Here is an 18636-nt window from a genome sequence, read left to right as displayed (position 1 = left end):
ACAATGGGAATGTGTGCAATGCAGGGGGTTATGAAGCAGGTAAATGCTCAGAGTGCTCATAAATCACTTCGACAATATCGTGTGTTATACCACGGCGACATAAAATACTTGTATCTGATTGGATGATCTAAGGCAATAGTCAAAAATGTAACCACAATTCGATATCCATCCATGTCCGTGATACTTTTTTTGTAACCGTGACGATGGAAATGAAAACGATCTGAAGCCAGGTGATACGTATGGCTCACGTCATGCTGTAATTACAGTCATTATGAGTTTCAAGCTCCAAAAGCATTCTGTGTCAAACTTGTTATTACCTCGAGACATTTTCAGAACTCGCCACTGGGTAGCTAAGAGTATAATTTTAGACGGTGACTCTTTATTCCTTAGAATTTTCTATCATTAATCACATGAGAGTTTCACAATTTATTTGAAAAATGTAAAGCATTTCATTCTTTAGTTGAAGCTTGTCTGTAATTTGGTATCAAATACAAAAGGTTAAATTTATCATAAACCATCATGAGTTGAGCAGTTATGACTAAGTATACAAAAGGCACTACACTGTATATGAGTGAATTAAACACACTCACACACTCACACACACACACACACACACACACACACACACACACACACACACACACACACACACACAGAGTGTCAATTCAGGACACACAGGAAGGAAAAGGAAATCCTGCAGTTTAAAACAGCAACAGACAAAAAGTCCCCCAATATGTACACAATAGATGACAAAAACGGCCATGTCCTCTGTGTATCAGTCCCAGTAAAGGAGGCGTGTCCTCTGTATGCCAGTCCAGTGAAAGGGACGTGGCCCCTGTGTGTCAGTTCTAGTAAAAGAGACATGTCCTATGCATATTAGTCACAGTAAAAAAGGTACAGCCTCTATGTCAGTCATAATGAAAGAAGTGTAGCCCCTTTACCCATCAGTCCCAGTAAAGGAGGCGTGTCCTCGGTGTGTCGGGCCCAGTAAAGGAGGTGTGTCCTCTTTGTATCAGTCCCAGTAAAGGAGGTGTGTCCTCTGTGTATCAGTCCCAGTAAAGGAGGTGTGTCCTCTGTGTATCAGTCCCAGTAAAGGAGGCGTGTCCTCTGTGTATCAGTCCCAGTAAAGGAGGCGTGTCCTCTGTGTATCAGTCACAGTAAAAGAGGCATGTCCTCTGTGTATCAGTCCCAGTAAAGAGGCGTGTCCTCTGTGTATCAGTCCCAGTAAAGAGGCATGTCCTCTGTGTATCAGTCCCAATAAAGGAGCCGTGTCCTCTGTGTATCAGTCCCAGTAAAGGAGGTGTGTCCTCTGTGTATCAGTCCCAGTAAAGGAGGCGTGTCCTCGGTGTGTCGGGCCCAGTAAAGGAGGTGTGTCCTCTTTGTATCAGTCCCAGTAAAGGAGGTGTGTCCTCCGTGTATCAGTCCCAATAAAGGAACCGTGTCCTCTGTGTATCAGTCCCAGTAAAGGAGGTGTGTCCTCTGTGTATCAGTCCCAGTAAAGGAGGCGTGTCCTCTGTGTATCAGTCCCAGTAAAGGAGGTGTGTCCTCTGTGTATCAGTCCCAGTAAAGGAGGCGTGTCCTCTGTGTATCAGTCACAGTAAAAGAGGCATGTCCTCTGTGTATCAGTCCCAGTAAAGAGGCGTGTCCTCTGTGTATCAGTCCCAGTAAAGAGGCATGTCCTCTGTGTATCAGTCCCAATAAAGGAGCCGTGTCCTCTGTGTATCAGTCCCAGTAAAGGAGGCGTGTCCTCTGTGTATCAGTCCCAGTAAAGGAGGCGTGTCCTCTGTGTATCAGTCCCAGTAAAGGAGGCGTGTCCTCTGTGTATCAGTCCCAGTAAAGGAGGCGTGTCCTCTGTGTATCAGTCCCAGTAAAGGAGGCGTGTCCTCTGTGTATCAGTCACAGTAAAGAGGCATGTCCTTTGTGTATCAGTCCCAGTAAAGGAGGCGTGTCCTCTGTGTATCAGTCCCAGTAAAGGAGGCGTGTCCTCTGTGTATCAGTCCCAGTAAAGGAGGCGTGTCCTCTGTGTATCAGTCACAGTAAAGAGGCATGTCCTTTGTGTATCAGTCCCAGTAAAGGAGGCGTGTCCTCTGTGTATCAGTCCCAGTAAAGGAGGCGTGTCCTCTGTGTATCAGTCCCAGTATAGGAGGTGTGAACTCTGTGTCAGTCTCAGTGAACAAGGAATGGCCTCAGTGCCTGTTAATGTTTCTTTTATTTATTTATTTTTCATTCTATTAACATGTTCCATATTTATCTTATTCTACTCTTCAGTTTACTTTGTAACGGCGTCTGTCACGACAAATGGTTTGTGATTTACTCAGATAATAAAACTCGTTCTGATTTAGAGGTCACTCCCTAATTTTTGACTCTTGTTATAAGTCTATTTTGAAGCCTGTGATTTCACTGAATTATTGTTGGAAGGGAGTGTGTGTGTGTGTGTGTGTGTGTGTGTGTGTGTGTGTGTGTGTGTGTGTGTGTGTTACATATGAAGAGTCAGCTACATGTGTTCATAAAAAGTGCTAAAAATTACTACACAGTTCATCTGCCGTGGTCCCTCCAAGAGAAACATACCCAAGGTTAATAGTAGTGCTTCCACTTTAGGAACCTTTTTGGGAACCCAGGAACTTTGAGTTTTGACTTTTATGCAAAAAGGAATTACTAGGAAATACTGGAAGGGAACTTTCAAACAGTTCTAGATGCATGTCAAAGTGACTTCAGGAACTACTTAGGAGAGCTCCAGAAACCCTAAGCTGAAGCAGAAGCATTGAAGAGTTCAGGAACCTTCTGGCTGAGTTACTGAAGCCTTTCTGGTGATGTTCAAAAGCCTTAGGCGAGTAACTGTACATTTCAGTGGAGTTTGGTAACCATTTAAGAGAGTTCCAGAACCTTTGAGGAGATTTCCAGAATGCTGTCAAAAGAGGTCAGAAACTATTCCGGATAGTTCATAAACCTTCAGAAGAATTCTGGAAGCTTTCCCTCAGAGTTCCAGAGACATATCAGGCTAGTTTCAAAAATTTTCAGGACAGTTCCAGAACCCCTCAAGAGAATTCAGGAACCATTTGGTAAGTTCTAGAACTTACTTCCATTAGAGTTCCAGCACGCTTTAAAAGAAGAGTTCCAGAAGTCTTTCAGGAGAGTTCAGGAACCATTTCACAAGAGTTTCAGCACCCTTTAAGAAGAGTTCCAGAAGTATTTCAGGAGAGTTCAGGAACATTTTCACAAGAGTTTCAACATCCTTTAAGAAGAGTTCCAGAGGTCTTTCGGGAGAGTTCAAGGAACCATTTCACAAAAGTTCCAGCACCCTTTAAGAAGAGTTCCAGAAGTCTTTCAGGAGAGTTCAGGAACATTTTCACAAGAGTTTCAACACCCTTTAGGAAGAGTTCCAAAAGTCTTTCAGCTTATAAACAGGCTAATTAACATTTTAATTCTGAATGTTGGAGCAGAAAACACACGGTAATCGGTCTGAGCTAAAATAAAGGCCACGTGTTGAGTAACAAGGTGACTTGTTGCTCGAGGTGTAATGTTCGTTACAGCAGTGGGAGGCACGGCGTACACACACAGGAACTCCACCCTGACTGTCAGCTCTCGTTAACAACAATTATATGACTTAATAAGTGACAGAATAAAACAAGCCACTCTGGTCTGGTTAGTGGAGCATTAAAACACAGCAGGAGAGACGGGGTGTCATTTTTTTGTCATTTGTAACCTGATTAATAAGTTCTGGCTAACAGAGTAAGACCAAGCACTGACAAATCTACTGGCTCTACACCAGGGTTCTATCAGTGTGTGTGTGAGGTGTGTGTATGTGTGCTCGCTGCTGACCTTGACAGAGTTAAACCCCAGCCTCCGGTCTGCTCAATCCATCAGTGAACTCCTGCTAAACCTGCAGCATTTCAGAGTTCAGCAGAGCTCAAACGAAACGCACCACATGTCTGTCCAAACGAGACCAAAGTGAAACACGACACTGCTCTAAAACATGAAAAAGCACAGGTGGAAGTGTGAAGCCAAAAACATGGCACAGAAAAAGTGGAAGATAAGAAATACAAATTATTTTCATTGTGCTAATAATCAATGATGCAACATGTAAGGAATAATACAGATCAGGGTGTGCTGATCAGCAATCCGAGGAATGTTTTATTGCTTTTATACCACAGAAAATCGCCAAAAATTTCCATAACACGTTAGTACCTGTTATCACGTACGTTACAGAAACAGACGTCCGACATGGCAGCCTCCAGAACATTCCAGAAGATCGGCTGTACAGTGAAGTTATTTTCATTACCTGGATTTGGTTTACGGTAAATATTTACAGTAAATATTTTGCGTGATAAAGACTTCCATTAGTGTTTAGTTGCATTAGCCTTGATGCTCCAAACGTGTCATGGCCGATCAACGACATTCAGGATGAAGGGGAATGGTTTTGTGAATCTGGTTACGTTTGGGGAATAAAATAAACAGTTGGTGATTCCATAATTCTCTTCAGTGGATGAACATTTCCATGAAAGTTTGAAAAACATGGCAGACAGTGCAGTCGCTCAGATCAGTGAAAATGATTAGACAATGATTATTTTGCTGAACGTCTACACAATTCTATGGAAATGTTCACACTTCCCTCTCTGAGAGATAATCCTGAATTTTTCAGGAACTGTAGTTTTACTGCACAGCTCTGAGAAAAAGGCTCGTATGGAAATGTATTAACCGGTACTCTATGAGGAAATGACCCAACTGTCTATCCGAGTTCAGGATCAAATGTTCGATTTATGCAAACTGATAGCACTTTGTATCATTTGTATTATTTTTTAGTTATATAGCTTCTTGTAATATATTAGCTAATCACATCTTTTCACTTGGAAATACGGCCAAGTTAGCTAGTTTACATTTGCTAGCATGAGTCATCATATTTGACTTATAGACAGCTCCATGTTGAGGTTTTAAGCTAAACTAAGGAAGTTAAATGATGTGCTACAGATTTTGCAATGTGAAAACTCTCTTAAATGTCATGATATACTGTTGTTGTTTTTTTTTGTTTTTTGGACACATCTCAAATATCACTGTAGTGTAACCCTCAGGCAAAAACATGAAAAAGAAAGAGCTGGTTATTCAGAAAAATAATGGGAATTTTCTATTTAAACTACAAGACTTTTCTCTACATGTTAATAGTAGTAATAGGAATAACTGCTCCTACCAGATCTTTAAACTTGCCCAAATAAACTGAATTCAATTCACATTAAAAATAGGCTCCTGATTAAAACATCAGGATCAGCTGAACCAAGCAGAAAGTATATTGACAGAAGGGTTCAAATGTACAGTTGTTTTTATATAATCAATAATCTATTAAGTATATGTTCAGTTATTCGAGTAATGTAGTTGATCTCTCTTTCACACACACACACACACACACCACACACACATTCAAATCGGACTTTCGTCTGGAGGTTTACTGTAAGCACTGTACCAGTGTCTCTAATCTGACCTTATGTACTTCCTGGTAACATGCAAAGCATAACATATCTTACACACACACACACACACACACACACACACACACACACACACACACAAAGTTCTATTTTTGAATGTAGTGTTGCTACATGTAACACAAAACAAAAAATAAACCGGAACCCTCAACAGATTAAAAACAGATTAAACACACACACACACACACACACACACACACACAAACAAACAAATATATATATATATATATATATATATATATATATATATATATATATATATATATATATATATATATATATATATATACACACACACATACATATATAAACCACTTTATTTATTTATTTATTTTAATCTATATTATTGTAATGTATTGATATAAAATTATGAAATATGCGGGAAAAACAAAGCTCTTTTCATTAGCACAATACAGAGGCCACGCCGCCTTCCTTCATTAGTATTGATAGAGGCAGAAGCCCCACCTTCTTTTATTCAGTAGTACTGATAGCTGCAGGAGCCGCGCCTTCTTCCTGTATTAGCAATGATAGATGCAGAGGCCACGCCTCCTTCCTTCATTAGCACTGATAGATGCAGGAGCCATGCCTCCTTCCTTCATTGGGAATGATGGATACAAAGGCCACAGCTCCTTCCTTTACTAGGACTGATGGACAAAGAGGCCACGCCTCCTTCTTCTTTCTGTAGCAGCTCGAGTTGTGTTGGATCCTAAATGCAGTGGATTATGGGATTCTTGCTCTCTGTGTTTTCCGGTACAATTATAAAACGGCAAATCTCTCAGAATAGTGCACTTTGTAGTGACCAAGGTATAAGCATGGACATAAGGACAGTCTATGATCTGTTATTAACCTGCTACGAGACATCTGGTATCAGCTGTGTGTGAAAGCGGTTTCACTCTCATTCACTCTGCATTCTCCAAATGCAATGACGTCAAACTGGTGTGATCACAGCTCCCCCAACACACACACACCTGCACCAAAAACACACAACATCCAGTTAGAAACACCACACACACACTGAAAACATCAGGAAATACAACAGAGTGCAAAAGTTTGTGCATTCTAACCAAGTAATTCAACTATATTTCTGAATGTGATATAAACGTTGACTTTTATTCCACTTTGTCTTTCCACTTTTGTCTAAAGACTTTCAGGTCACTGGTTTCGGCTTCCCAAACTGCGTTACCTAATTACGTATAAAGTGTTTGAAATATTTTAATAATGCCAAACATGAGTGTCATGTTAAACATCTGAAATCAAACAGCAGATGAGCTCAGAGATCAGACTCACCTGAGAACTGCACTAATGGGTGTGGCCTAATATTCTAAGCGGAATGCTTGATTGATAGAACTCTCTCTGAGACGCCTGTGATAGACTCAAATGTAAAAATGCTTATCCAGTAAGCTTTATTAAATACATTTTGAATAGACTTTTAATAAAATCTCTGTGTGGGTGGCGGAACAATTGATATCAGCCTTGTGATTGGTGAGAGTAAAGCATGTGCAAGTTTTATCCAACATTAGCTCCGCCCACTTTACCTCAAAAGGAGATGAGTTTTGACACACTGGAAAGTAGACTGAAATGTCACCATTTAGCCATACCGTTTTTCACAACGTGTACTTGACAATTGTGTATCACACATGCCTCTGGGATAGGAAATGTAGCGATACGTAAGGGAGGATGTAAAAGACATTTTTGCAAAGCGTTTCAGTGACGTCACTTCTGAAAACATGGCGGCTGAAGACATTAAGGTTACAAAACCATGAAAAAGAAATGCCTGACTTAGAGCAGGTAAAATGTGCATTTTATTAAGTCAATGATTTAATTCATTGGAGAAAAGCAAAACCGACCGTGTCGATCAAATCAAAGGGGGCGGAGCTAACCAAACATTCTCGGCATACTGAAAAAGGGTGTTTGCTAACATGTTCTGAGATAAGTACACATTCTTGCAGTTAACCGGGCGTTGCGGTGAAACAGTACTTTTTCGGAGGGTAGATTATGTGCACGTATACAATAGCACACTTGTCTTAAACGCACATTTGACTCCGATAACATCATGAGATGTTACTCATGTCACTGTCTTTGGTTTAAACATCAGAAAGATGCTGAAAGCTCAAGCAGCGGTGTTTTAGTGATTAGTGACTGTAGCTTCCTTGAGCAAAAGTCTCAACCTTCAACTGCGTCGAATAAAAAGTCCATGAAATGAAAACAGTCGACGTGAATAATATTATCCTGCATTCGTTCTGCCTGTCCCCCAAAACAGATAAGGGGCGGAAAGCACGAGACGACCTTCACGTGGTTAAACATCAACTCTGTTCAGTTATCTGTGTTTTGGCTGTGACACAAATAACCACGTTTCCTCACACGAGTTCAGCGAATTGTGCTCAGAATAAACACGTTTCTAAAGAATGCCCGAGAAGCTCATCACTGACAACAAACAAAAAATCGCAACTGGACTGATTAAAGTTCATTTTTATGCACGTTGATATACAATAGGCAACTTTCAGAAGGAAAAAAGACTTTTGTGTTTTGATCTACGCATAAATTAACATATAATTAATTTGTTTAAAACGCAATATTGTGTAATTATTGCGTAATGTTTTTCCAGTGAGATTCGTTTATGTGAAAAAGGAGGTTATTGAAGGGAATCATGCAGCATCTGAGTTAATCCGGAAGTGGGAAGTCTAAACTGGGAATCCCATAGTTTTGGAAGGTTTGAGCGACAAAGTGAGGGGAAAAAACATGTCTGCCTGAGTGAAAGCATGTGTTTTGTTAGCAACAAGCTAGCCAGCTCACATTAGTCATCATGATGTATCTACTGTTTCAAAACAGTATAGTCAGTGTTACTGTTGTAGGTTTAGCCAAGTAATGTGTCTGTGTTGATTGATCTAAAGTAAATCCTCAGTTAAACTAGTGGAAGTTATATTTTATTCACTGTTGACAGTCGGAAAATTCTGAGGTACAAGCTTCATCTTAATGCAGCAGCCAGGAATTCGGATTGCGTCCTCAATCCTTGTTCTGTCAAATTTACACACCTCCTGTCCTTCTTCACACACAGCATGGTGATGTCATGCCTCGCTCGCTCCGGTTTTAAGCTTCTGGCTCTGACATTAACGGGACGTGAGATTCATAATACACAATCCAGACCACTGGCTCTCGCTGAACGTTTCATTCGACCAGGTTCGGATTTCAACACTTCCCCCGTCTTTTGGCTGTGCTCGGAGTCTGAAAATTGTTTCCGTCACCTTTCCCAAGTCCCAGGTTACAGATGATAACGATACGCAGAAACAGGGAGTCTGTTCAATGTACGGCACTTCTAAAGGTTTAGGCCCCCAGTGGTATCAGCGCTGAATAAATATTTTAAAGAGTGCAGGTCTGGTTTGTGTTATTGGTCCGAGCACTAATGGAGGAACGTGTTAGAAACTCAGGCGTCGGATAAAACATTAGGGGGGTGAGGGGGGGGAAAACCAGCTCGGAGCAAATTGCATCACAAGGAGTTCAGGCAAAGTTCTTGTAGATTACATATGACTCACAGCACATCCTCGCCCTCACACCGCCCCGCTCCTGACTGCACTAATTGGAATTGGGATATGCAAGATTTGTCTGTTGCCATTGGCAAAAAGCAAAACACCTCCTCCCTCCAAAGCTGAATGAAAGAGTTTATGGTACAAAACCGATGGCCATGAATCAATAGATGAGCTAAGCGCTAAACACTAACTCTCCTCTATCTCTGCTCAGAAAACAAGAACACACAAATGTCTGAGCTCTAACATGAATCATAATTCTTTAGCAAGACTCCATTATTCAATATGATAGCACACATTACACACTGTGTGCTACAGTAGGTGTGTACGGGTGTCATCATTTCAATAAAACATGACATTAAATAACATTTTCTATTGCTGGTGTCATGGCCTCATCAGAAACTTTTAAACCTCATCTCAAAAGATGCATTTTTAGCTAGAATGACTTCGCTAACATAATTAACGATTTTGGATGTTTATTTAATATATGGAGAAATATAACGATATATGTAAATAAATGTAAATATTAACGCAGTTAGTGTTCTTGTTAGGCAGTGGGAAGGTTTGGGCTGTTTCCAAAAATAAAAAGAATGAACACATTAATTGTGTTCAAAGGGACCCTGGAATCATAACGCAAATATAAGTATATATGTCAGTTGGACTTATGTTGGTAGATTAGAATTTAATTGTAAATAATAATAATAATAATAATAATAATAATAATAATAATAATAATAATAATAATAATAATAATGATAAATGAAAGAGAGAGAGAGAGAGAGAAAGAAAGAAAGAGCAGCAAGACAATAATATTAAGCATTTTATTTAGTAACTGATTATATTAGGTAAATCGGACATGTTCATTCTTTAATAATTATTATTTTTAACTATTATTTAATTGATATGCTATAGTCAGTCCATAACATTATGATGCTGAAAACAATTACTACTGATGATCAAACTAAAAGGACAAACACTATTTGAGTGATTTGAATTAGTATTGCAGTATTAGTATTGCAGCAGCGCCACCTGCTGACCGTGTTGGAGATGTAGGAAAAAAAATTAAATAAACGATATATCATTAAACTTGCGTAGAGTTTTTCTTAATAACTAACCAGCACATCTGAGGTAAATGTTGATATTCTTGATAGTTTTGCCATGTTTCCATAGTCACTGTGTATTTATAGCAGCATTTTAAAAGCAATTTGTTAGCTAGCTAAACTGTTATGAAGTTTAGCTCAGCAGCCATTTTCCCAGTTTCCTAGTAACAAGTGTTATGGGAAATGTAGTCCTGCTGTTTGTATGAAAGTGCCACCATTGTGTAAGGTTATTTATTAACGAAGTACAGTATGAGAGCATGTGATTCACGGCCCGACATGTGCTCTAGGCACAACAGGAAAGGTGTGGTCATGCGATCATTTGCAGACGGTGCGCAGGTGCTGCAGCTGAGCGAGGTTAATGCTGCTTCCTCCACACACGATGACGACCAGCGGGCCGAGCGGTTTGCGCAGACGACCTTCGTCCTGCAGCCGCTGTATCACGCCGTTGTACACTGCGGCCAGCGACGCTGCACACGCTAACTCCACAAACACACGCTCTTCATCTTCACATGCGCAAACACACATACATACATACAAAAGAGCCAAGAAAGTTATTTTTCCTCACACATACATACATGATATTGAAGCTTGGTAATCTTGATCATTTTAGCTAGGTTAGAAGTTTGCTGTTGTCGCTAGGTAACTAACAACAGCTAATATAGCTCACATGTTTTAGCTTTAGTTAAGTAGCTAATCTTAGCCAACTTAGCAAGTTTTTTACTTTCATAAGCAAAAAGTATGTTTTCTAGTCCTATATTTGATTATTTGGGACAGAACACAATACATGTAGATTATAATAGGGCAAGACAAAAAAATTAAATAAACATATATTACCAAGAAAGAGCTCCAATGCCTGTAGAGCCTGTCGATCGGTCACTAGCTCAGAGATGACGTTGGGTCTTTTGCTGTATTCGAACGCCTGACTGCACGCCGTCTTCGCTCCTAAACATTTCGCCTCGCTAATACATTAAATAAATCAACAGAAAGAACATAATTCAGACACACAAAAGACTCTCAATCTGAAGAAACTAACATTTCCAGCTAGTATACTTCGATATCGTAGCTAGGTTTTCACTTTAACAGCAGGACATTTTAGCTGTTGTTAGCTAAGCGACTAACAATGAAAGCTAAAAGCTAACTACTTATCAGTTGTAACTTGACGTGTACAGTTAACTTTAACTATTAAATATGATTATCGCGATAACTAGCTTGAATACTATAGTAGCTATTGGACATTATCTAACGATCATGAACCACCATGTAGGTAACTACAATTTACAGCTAACTAATTTGGCTAACATTATCTAACTAACTAGCTATTATTAACACTAAGCTAACTTACAATAGGTAGGTAACTAAAAATAATAGCTAATATCATAGCTAGCTAAATGATCTGTAATTTATTTCTCTCTTATCTAAGATTAATAAAACATCAGCATTGAATAATTTTCTTCTACCATCGCTCACACCTCCGTTCTTCCAGGTAGTTTCAGACTTGCAGGTGGTCGTGTGAGACTTAAAACCATGTTTAGCATCGTTTTTTTACCTTGTAATGTCTGGTAAAGTGACTAAACGCCCGGCTTTTACAGCTGCATTGAAACAATCCGCTCCTACAGTCTCCATACAGAGGATTGGGACGTGACCCCAGCCGACTTCATCCAAGCCCTGAACGACTCCGCAGAAAAGTCCTCCGCCTCCGACGCACAGAACCACGGCACCCGGCTCACACGGCAATACCGCCTTCAGCTCGTGGACCAGACTGGAATGACCTTTCCTGAAAAAATGCAGGATTTTTCATCATAACTACTGTATGTTCGCCAGTGAGGTGCATTTTCTTTTTAAATATAGCGACTGCTGTGAATGATTAAGCACACGATATTGTTATCATGTTAAAACACTATCAATTTGTCATCAATGAGGTCCCTTAGAAGACACAGTCATCACATGAAATGACTAAAGTTGGCAACTTATGTTTAAAAGTTATGCTTTTATTTATGCTGGGAAAGTTCCTCATCTTCAGAATCGGGTTACGCACATGCCCGAGTTGTTTTTCTTAGCTTAAATCACCTGTGTGTAGTTCACGCATCCGAGGTGGCAAGATTATTTTAGATAGGAGGGGTCTTTCAACTGCATCCACAGAGACACTAGTAATACTATTAATCATCATATATTTAGATATAGAACAGAACCATTCCAGAGAACACCTCACCAGAGCAGAGGATGGTCAAATGGTGGCACCAAGGTGAGGTTTTCGCTTTCAGCCAGACGAACAGCCTCAGCGTTTGCTTCATCCCACACCTGCTCATATCACACACATAAGGAGAGCATGCTGTAAATGTTGGCCGCGTCTCATATAGATACTATATTGGGACATTTGATCATTTCCTCACCTTACCCACGACTCGTACACTGGCGCCGTGATCCTGCAGTTTCTCCAACACCAGCTTGGGCGAGGATGAAGGCACTATGATGGTGGCCGGGATGTTGAGCTTGCGTGCTGCGTACGCTGTAGCCAAGCCTGCATTTCCACCTGCATTCAGCATTCACAGCATCAACACATAGTTACTCAACATGAAATAACTCAAATCCTTATTCATAGAAAATCTACAGGCTCTGGATGCTATCACAATTAGAGCTCTAAATTTACTCCTTTATTCTTTTTTTTAAATAATAAATAAATAAATGTATTATTTCACTACCCTGAGCTCACCAGAAGAACAGATGACACCATTTGACTTTGAACCTGCAACCTTAAAAAACAAAAAAATATTAAATAAATTGTTTTGTCATGAGGTAATATTTTATTAGATAAAAACTGTCATTAGATATTTAAAAATATATATAAAGACATAACTAAAGTTTATATATACAGTACGCTATAAATAAATGTTCTACTGTTTAAGTTCATTCTGAGTTCTTTTGATAAAACCCGTAGGAAAGTAAAGCACGGTGATTATGTCACTTTGATCCCGGAAGTAATTTCTCCTCATTCATTTAGTTTTTATACATTTTTAAACCTCACTTTTAAGGCATTTCTGGTGAGTCATGGATTCTTAAAAACCGCTAAATTATACATTATGTCCACAATGTTCGATATTTTTGCTTATATTAACATTTAGAATTAAATTTGAATACGTTTTCCCGCTCATTCCACTAGTACTACAGCGCTGTAAAAAAAAAAAAAAAAAAAAAAAAAAAAAAAAAAAAAAACAAACAAACAAACAAAAAACTACACTTCCCATGAACACCGCTGCCCTGCCCGGTTAGCGACTAGGAACGTTCGCTCGGTAGTTAGCGTCAGTTAGGTTTATTTCAAATTTATTTTATGTATTTAATTAATCTATTATTAATATTAAATATTAATATTCTAAAAATGCTTATTTTTTTTGAATTAATATTCTAAAAAAATGCTTAATACTCTAAAAATGCTAACTAGTTGAGAAAGTGCTGCGTAGGCGTAATACCCGGATGAGCCAGCGGTATCCGATTGGTTTAGGAACAATGTAACTTCCGTGTTTTTGTTATACAGGAAGACAAAATGGACTACAAAAAATATCTAAGAAAGAAAATGCAGATATGAATTTAAAGCCGGGTAATCGTAAACAGTTTCTAAATTCCGTTCGTTTTATTATAATAGGAATTTAACAAGCAGGTAATCGATGGCGTTGTTGCACTCGTCTATTTGGCTAAAAAAAAAAAAAAAAAAAAACTAATACATTAATGTACGTTCCTGTGCATACCGGCGGAGGGGTGTGTTAATTTCTGCTCACCTGTTGAATCAGGTGTCCGATCCCTCTGATTTTAAACGACCCGGAAGGTTGGGAGCTTTCCATCTTCAAATAAACGGGGGAGCCGAGCCGCTTGGACATGCCAATGCTCTCAATAAGAGGAGAGTTAATGTGAAATCCCTGCACGTCCGACATGTTGATGATGATGATGGGTAGACAAAGTACCTGCAATGCACAATATAGAATAATGGCAAATCTAGTTGCACTTCCTGCCGAGAAAAAACAACAGCAGCAGCTTAAAGGAACATGCCATGCGGGTCCAAACTGGTTTTATTCAGGCTTATACTGGGCTCTACTGGTTTATCTGGTCCAAACTTTACTTGCTTGCAACTATCAAGCATTATGCTAGAAAACATACCTGATCATCTACACTGTTTCCTCCCCCCAGCTCAGAGCTCAAACTGCCATGCAGCTTTGCTGGATTTAAGATTAACTCACGATTTTAATGTTAATAAAACAGTTTTCTTGCCTACCTTCAAGCAGGTGCAGTGCAATCAGAGTATAAAACTGCAGCTCACAGGGAGACTTAATATAACAGCTAACAGCTGCTTTCTCACAGTCCAAAGGTTGTTTATCAGTGACTAACTGATTACCCTAGTAAATGCACGATCAGCAATAAGAGACACACACCATTAATGCTCTGACATTAAAGCTGCAGTCAGTGTTTTTGTTTTGTTTTGTTTTTTATCTAAGAACTCTAATGATTGTCGACATCTTCAATCAAATATCTGTACAGAATAGAAAGTCAGATCTCTGTGTAATTACATAAAGTGTAACGTAGAGCAAGAGAAGTCCTTTTTTTCAATTGGATTAAATTCCCAAATCTGAGTATAAAACTCAAACTCAGTGCACTTCTGTTCATTCCTTACATGTATTTTCTCTTCATGTGTGATTTAAACGAGTCCGTCAATTCGAACCTCGACCGAAGTGCTCAAATGTGGGATGTGATGCTCAAAATCAGGTTATTTCTTACAATTAAAACACAATTAATCACGTCATAGAATTAACTGCATACTAAAATTATTTGAAAAATAATTATATTATACAAAATAAACAACCCGTCATTCTGATGGTTCCCAATGTGAGAACGTCTTTATTGTGCACATTTACATGGCATGTAGCATGAATGATGTTGCAGATGCCGAATCAGGCCTGTTACACTGCATTATTATTATTATTATTATTATTATTATTATTATTATTATTATTATTATTGTTGTTGTTGTTATGATTATTATTCGCTCCCAAATACATCACCCATACACAAGAACCCTTAAAGCATTTCATCGCGTCTGCGTTATAAAGAGCTTTTAAAAACAAACAGGAGATCAATACAGCATACGAAACAATTCAGGCTAAATGACATTTTATTAACACCAAACGTAGACAATCTACTGAGACGCAGTCGGTGTCTGGGATTTGCTTCATTCGTTTTTTTCACTTGAGCTACAAGGCCATCAGTTTAACTGCATATGTAACGGATTCGTTCTGTTATTTTTAAAAACAGAACAATGACTTTTGTGGAGCACGTGAGATGATATGCAAAACTGGAGGCTCATTAGCCTCGTGGCCGAACACGTCTCGGCTGTTCGTGTACATTTGGCTTTAACGTAGAAATGCAGGTGTGCGCGGCCTTTATTTTTCCTCCTGGATGGAAAACGCAGACTTATACCATTTTTCACGACTTGACTGCCACCATCACTTATTTAACATACTACTTTTCATCTCTTATACCACTCTTCAACATTTCCTCTGCGCTCTCATTTCAACATCTCTGCCTCTCTGCACTTTCTAACTCCTTCCTTCCTTTCGTTCAGTAGACAACGATCCATCCAACGAGTCTTTCCTTTGTCCAACAAAAATATACAAATCTCTCTTCCTCAGCTGTCTCAGAATGTCCTCACTCTCACGTCCCACAAACACACAATAGTACAAAAGGAAACGGGAAAACCGGTGCGTTTTCACCCGACAGACATGTGGGTGAAAGGGAACAGGATTTAAAAAAAAAAAAGATCCAAATAAGATCCATTTTGCAGGCTGAAAACGGAGCTCTGATCACCAAATCTCTTCTGGCAGATAAATAAATCCAAGCTTCAGTCTCAGTTTCTAGCTGCCACACTCCTCTTATCTTTAGTGGCACTAAAAGATGAAAATGGGGGCAAAATGTTCAGCTGGGGCTCCTGTCCATCAGGGGGCGCTACGCCAGGGACCGCTGTCGAGGTTTAATCCTCGGGTACAACTACAGAAAAAATAGAGAAAATAAATAAAAATTTATTCTAATATCCTTGGTACAGCAACAGGCACAGTATCAGTCCCAATAAAGGAGGTGTAACCTCTGTGTGTCAGTCCCAGTAAAGGAGGTATGGCCTCTGTGTCAGGTCCAGTAAAGGAGGTGTGGCCTCTATGTGTCAGTCCCAGTAAAGGTGTGGCCTCTGTGTGTCAGTCCCAGTAAAGGAGGTGTAGCCTCTGTGTGTCAGTCCCAGTAAAGGAGGTGTAGCCTCTGTGCGTAAGTTCCAGTAAAGGAGGTGAGGCTTCTGTGTCAGGTCCAGTAAAGAAGGTGTGGCCTCTGTGTCAGTCTCGGTAAAGAAGGCATGGCCTCTGTGTCAGTCTCGGTAAACAAGGCGTGGCCTCTGTGTCAGTCCCAGTAAAGGAGGTGTAACCTCTGTGTCACGTCCAGTAAAGGAGGTATGGCCTCTGTGTCAGGTCCAGTAAAGGAGGTATGGCCTCTGTGTCAGGTCCAGTAAAGGAGGTGTGGCTTCTGTGTCAGTCCCAGTAATGGAGGTGTGGCTTCTGTGTCAGTCCCAGTAATGGAGGTGTAGCCTCTGTGACAGGTCCAGTAAAGGAGGTGTGGCTTCTGTGACAGGTCCAGTAAAGGAGGTGTAGCCTCTGTGACAGATCCAGTAAAGGAGGTGTGGCTTCTGTGTCAGTCCCAGTAATGGAGGTATGGCTTCTCTGTCAGACCCAGTAAAGGAGGTGTAGCCTCTGTGACAGGTCAAGTAAAGGAGGTGTAGCCTCTGTGACAGGTCAAGTAAAGGAGGTGTGGCTTCTGTATCAGTCCCAGTAATGGAGGTGTGACCTCTGTGTGTCAGTCCCAGTAAAGGGGGTGTGGCCTCTGTGTGTCAGTCCCAGTAAAGGGGGTGTGGCCGTTATGTCTGTCAGTCACAGTGAAGGAGGTGTGGCCTTTGTGTCAAATGCAATAAAGAAGGCGTGGCCTCTGTGTCAGGTCCAATGAAGGAGGTGTGGCCTATGTATCTGTCCACAGTGAAGGAGGTGTGGAATTTGTGCGTGTCAATTTCAGCGAAGGAGGCGTGGCCTTTGTGTCAGTCAGTCTCAGCGATGGTTTATATTAAATATTTATTCTCAGGTGGACTTTTCGTGCTTACCCCAAGCAGATTTCGTGGAACATAGCCCTCCTTGTCATTAAGTCTGGCCCACCACCACTCAGTCTCACTCTCGTCTCTGCGCTTCAGCACCGTTAAAGCATCTCCATCACGGAACGAGAGCTCGTCTGGACTCTGAGCTTCATAATCCCACAAAGCGTAAACGGTCCCCTTATTCATCACCCCCAACTTCTCCTGCACACCTGAGAGAGAACCAGAGGGTTTAACAGCCTGAGGGCACAGATTTTATTTCATCACTTCATCCCTATTATTCAATTCAATTTCAGAAAATTTCTGGAAAGAATGAAAGTATTCACCTAAGATGCGTGGGTTTTTTTTTTTTGTTTGTTTTTTTTTTTAAAGAAATTGAGAACTCTAATTACCATAACAAACCTGACTTGATAAAACAAATTCGGATTCTAAATGGAGAACTTTCCGTGTAAAATCCTCGTTTTTTGTCTCACCGTAGAGAAACTGCGAGCACTGCACGTAGCCGTTCTCCATTTCCTCACACTTATCTGCCGCCGTCTCCACATCACTGATAGTGGTGGCAAAGATGGCCGCCCCTGACTCCACCAGGAGCTTACACAAATGTACGCTGTTACACGAGGCGGCGCAGTGCAGCGGCGTCCTGTCATGTGCAAAGAGATTCATTTACTACTACATTTGAATTTACTCGGATAAGATATCGGTTCGTTTGCGTCGTAGTTTGTACCATCCGTCGCTGTCTGCTGCATTGATGTTCACGCCGAAATCCAGCAGGAACTTCACGATGTGATAATGACCAGCGCACACAGCGTTGTGCAGCGGCGTGATGCCTTCATCATTCGGAGTGCTGGGGTTCTCCACCTGAAATAAAACCCAAGAGGCTTGTTGGGGTTGTTACTCTTACCACCCTGAAGTTTTACTATAACAAGTATGTTTTTTTCCTCTATACCACAGCAATTTGCCAACAATAACAATCTGTATACACGTCATACTATTTATTCATTTAAAGCTACATTTAATGTTCGCGAAACAAGTTACTTCCTGTTCTTATTTGCATTATAGCAGCTATAAACAGTCATTCCTTCACCAGCCTCTCTTTTTGTTTTCTATCTTGACGTTAATGAGAAGAATAAAAAACCGCAGCTCGTCACGTTACTGAGAAACTGCAAAGTGAAAAGATGTCAGATAACTTAAAGTTACTGTACATGTAAATGTTAAATAAACATCCTCTTACAGAAAGCTTCACAGATTTTTAGTCCGTCTGTACGCTGTACAATGAGCTGTTACTATAGAAACGATAACGTATTGATACAAACGAGCGCATTAATATACACCTGTGATTTGCTGTTATAGTAAATTAATCAGCAGCTTCTCTTCTGACCAAT

General features: G+C 40.2%; 2 protein-coding genes across 9 annotated transcripts in view; both read right to left on the bottom strand.

Annotated features, from left to right (window-relative positions):
* Positions 1–9802: 9802 nt before the first annotated feature.
* On the bottom strand, positions 9803–14439 carry sdsl (serine dehydratase-like). Of its 2 annotated transcripts, none has more exons than XM_017475282.3 (8): positions 14242–14265; positions 13866–14048; positions 12806–12845; positions 12486–12625; positions 12305–12393; positions 11642–11869; positions 10930–11054; positions 9803–10598 (listed from the first exon to the last, which is right to left on the bottom strand). In XM_017475282.3, exons 2-8 carry the CDS (start codon positions 14016–14018, stop codon positions 10411–10413), a joined length of 963 nt encoding a protein of 320 aa, XP_017330771.1. In that variant the 5' UTR covers positions 14019–14048; positions 14242–14265; the 3' UTR covers positions 9803–10410.
* Positions 14440–14956: 517 nt separating this feature from the next.
* ppp1r13ba (protein phosphatase 1, regulatory subunit 13Ba) overlaps positions 14957–18636 on the bottom strand; it is a 38023-nt gene continuing 34343 nt past the window's right edge. For all 7 annotated transcript variants that reach the window (XM_053682874.1, XM_053682876.1, XM_053682877.1 and 4 more), the window contains 4 exons: positions 17979–18112; positions 17728–17894; positions 17267–17466; positions 14957–16122 (listed from right to left, as the gene is read on the bottom strand). In XM_053682874.1, coding sequence (XP_053538849.1) covers positions 16081–16122; positions 17267–17466; positions 17728–17894; positions 17979–18112 — 543 coding nt within the window. In that variant the 3' untranslated portion in view covers positions 14957–16080. The remainder of the gene's footprint in view (positions 16123–17266; positions 17467–17727; positions 17895–17978; positions 18113–18636) is intronic.

Source organism: Ictalurus punctatus, chromosome 9 (genome assembly GCF_001660625.3).
Source record: "Ictalurus punctatus breed USDA103 chromosome 9, Coco_2.0, whole genome shotgun sequence".
Lineage (NCBI taxonomy): Eukaryota > Metazoa > Chordata > Actinopteri > Siluriformes > Ictaluridae > Ictalurus > Ictalurus punctatus.
Note: the sequence above shows the minus strand (reverse complement) of the source record. Positions and strands in the feature narration are given on the sequence as shown.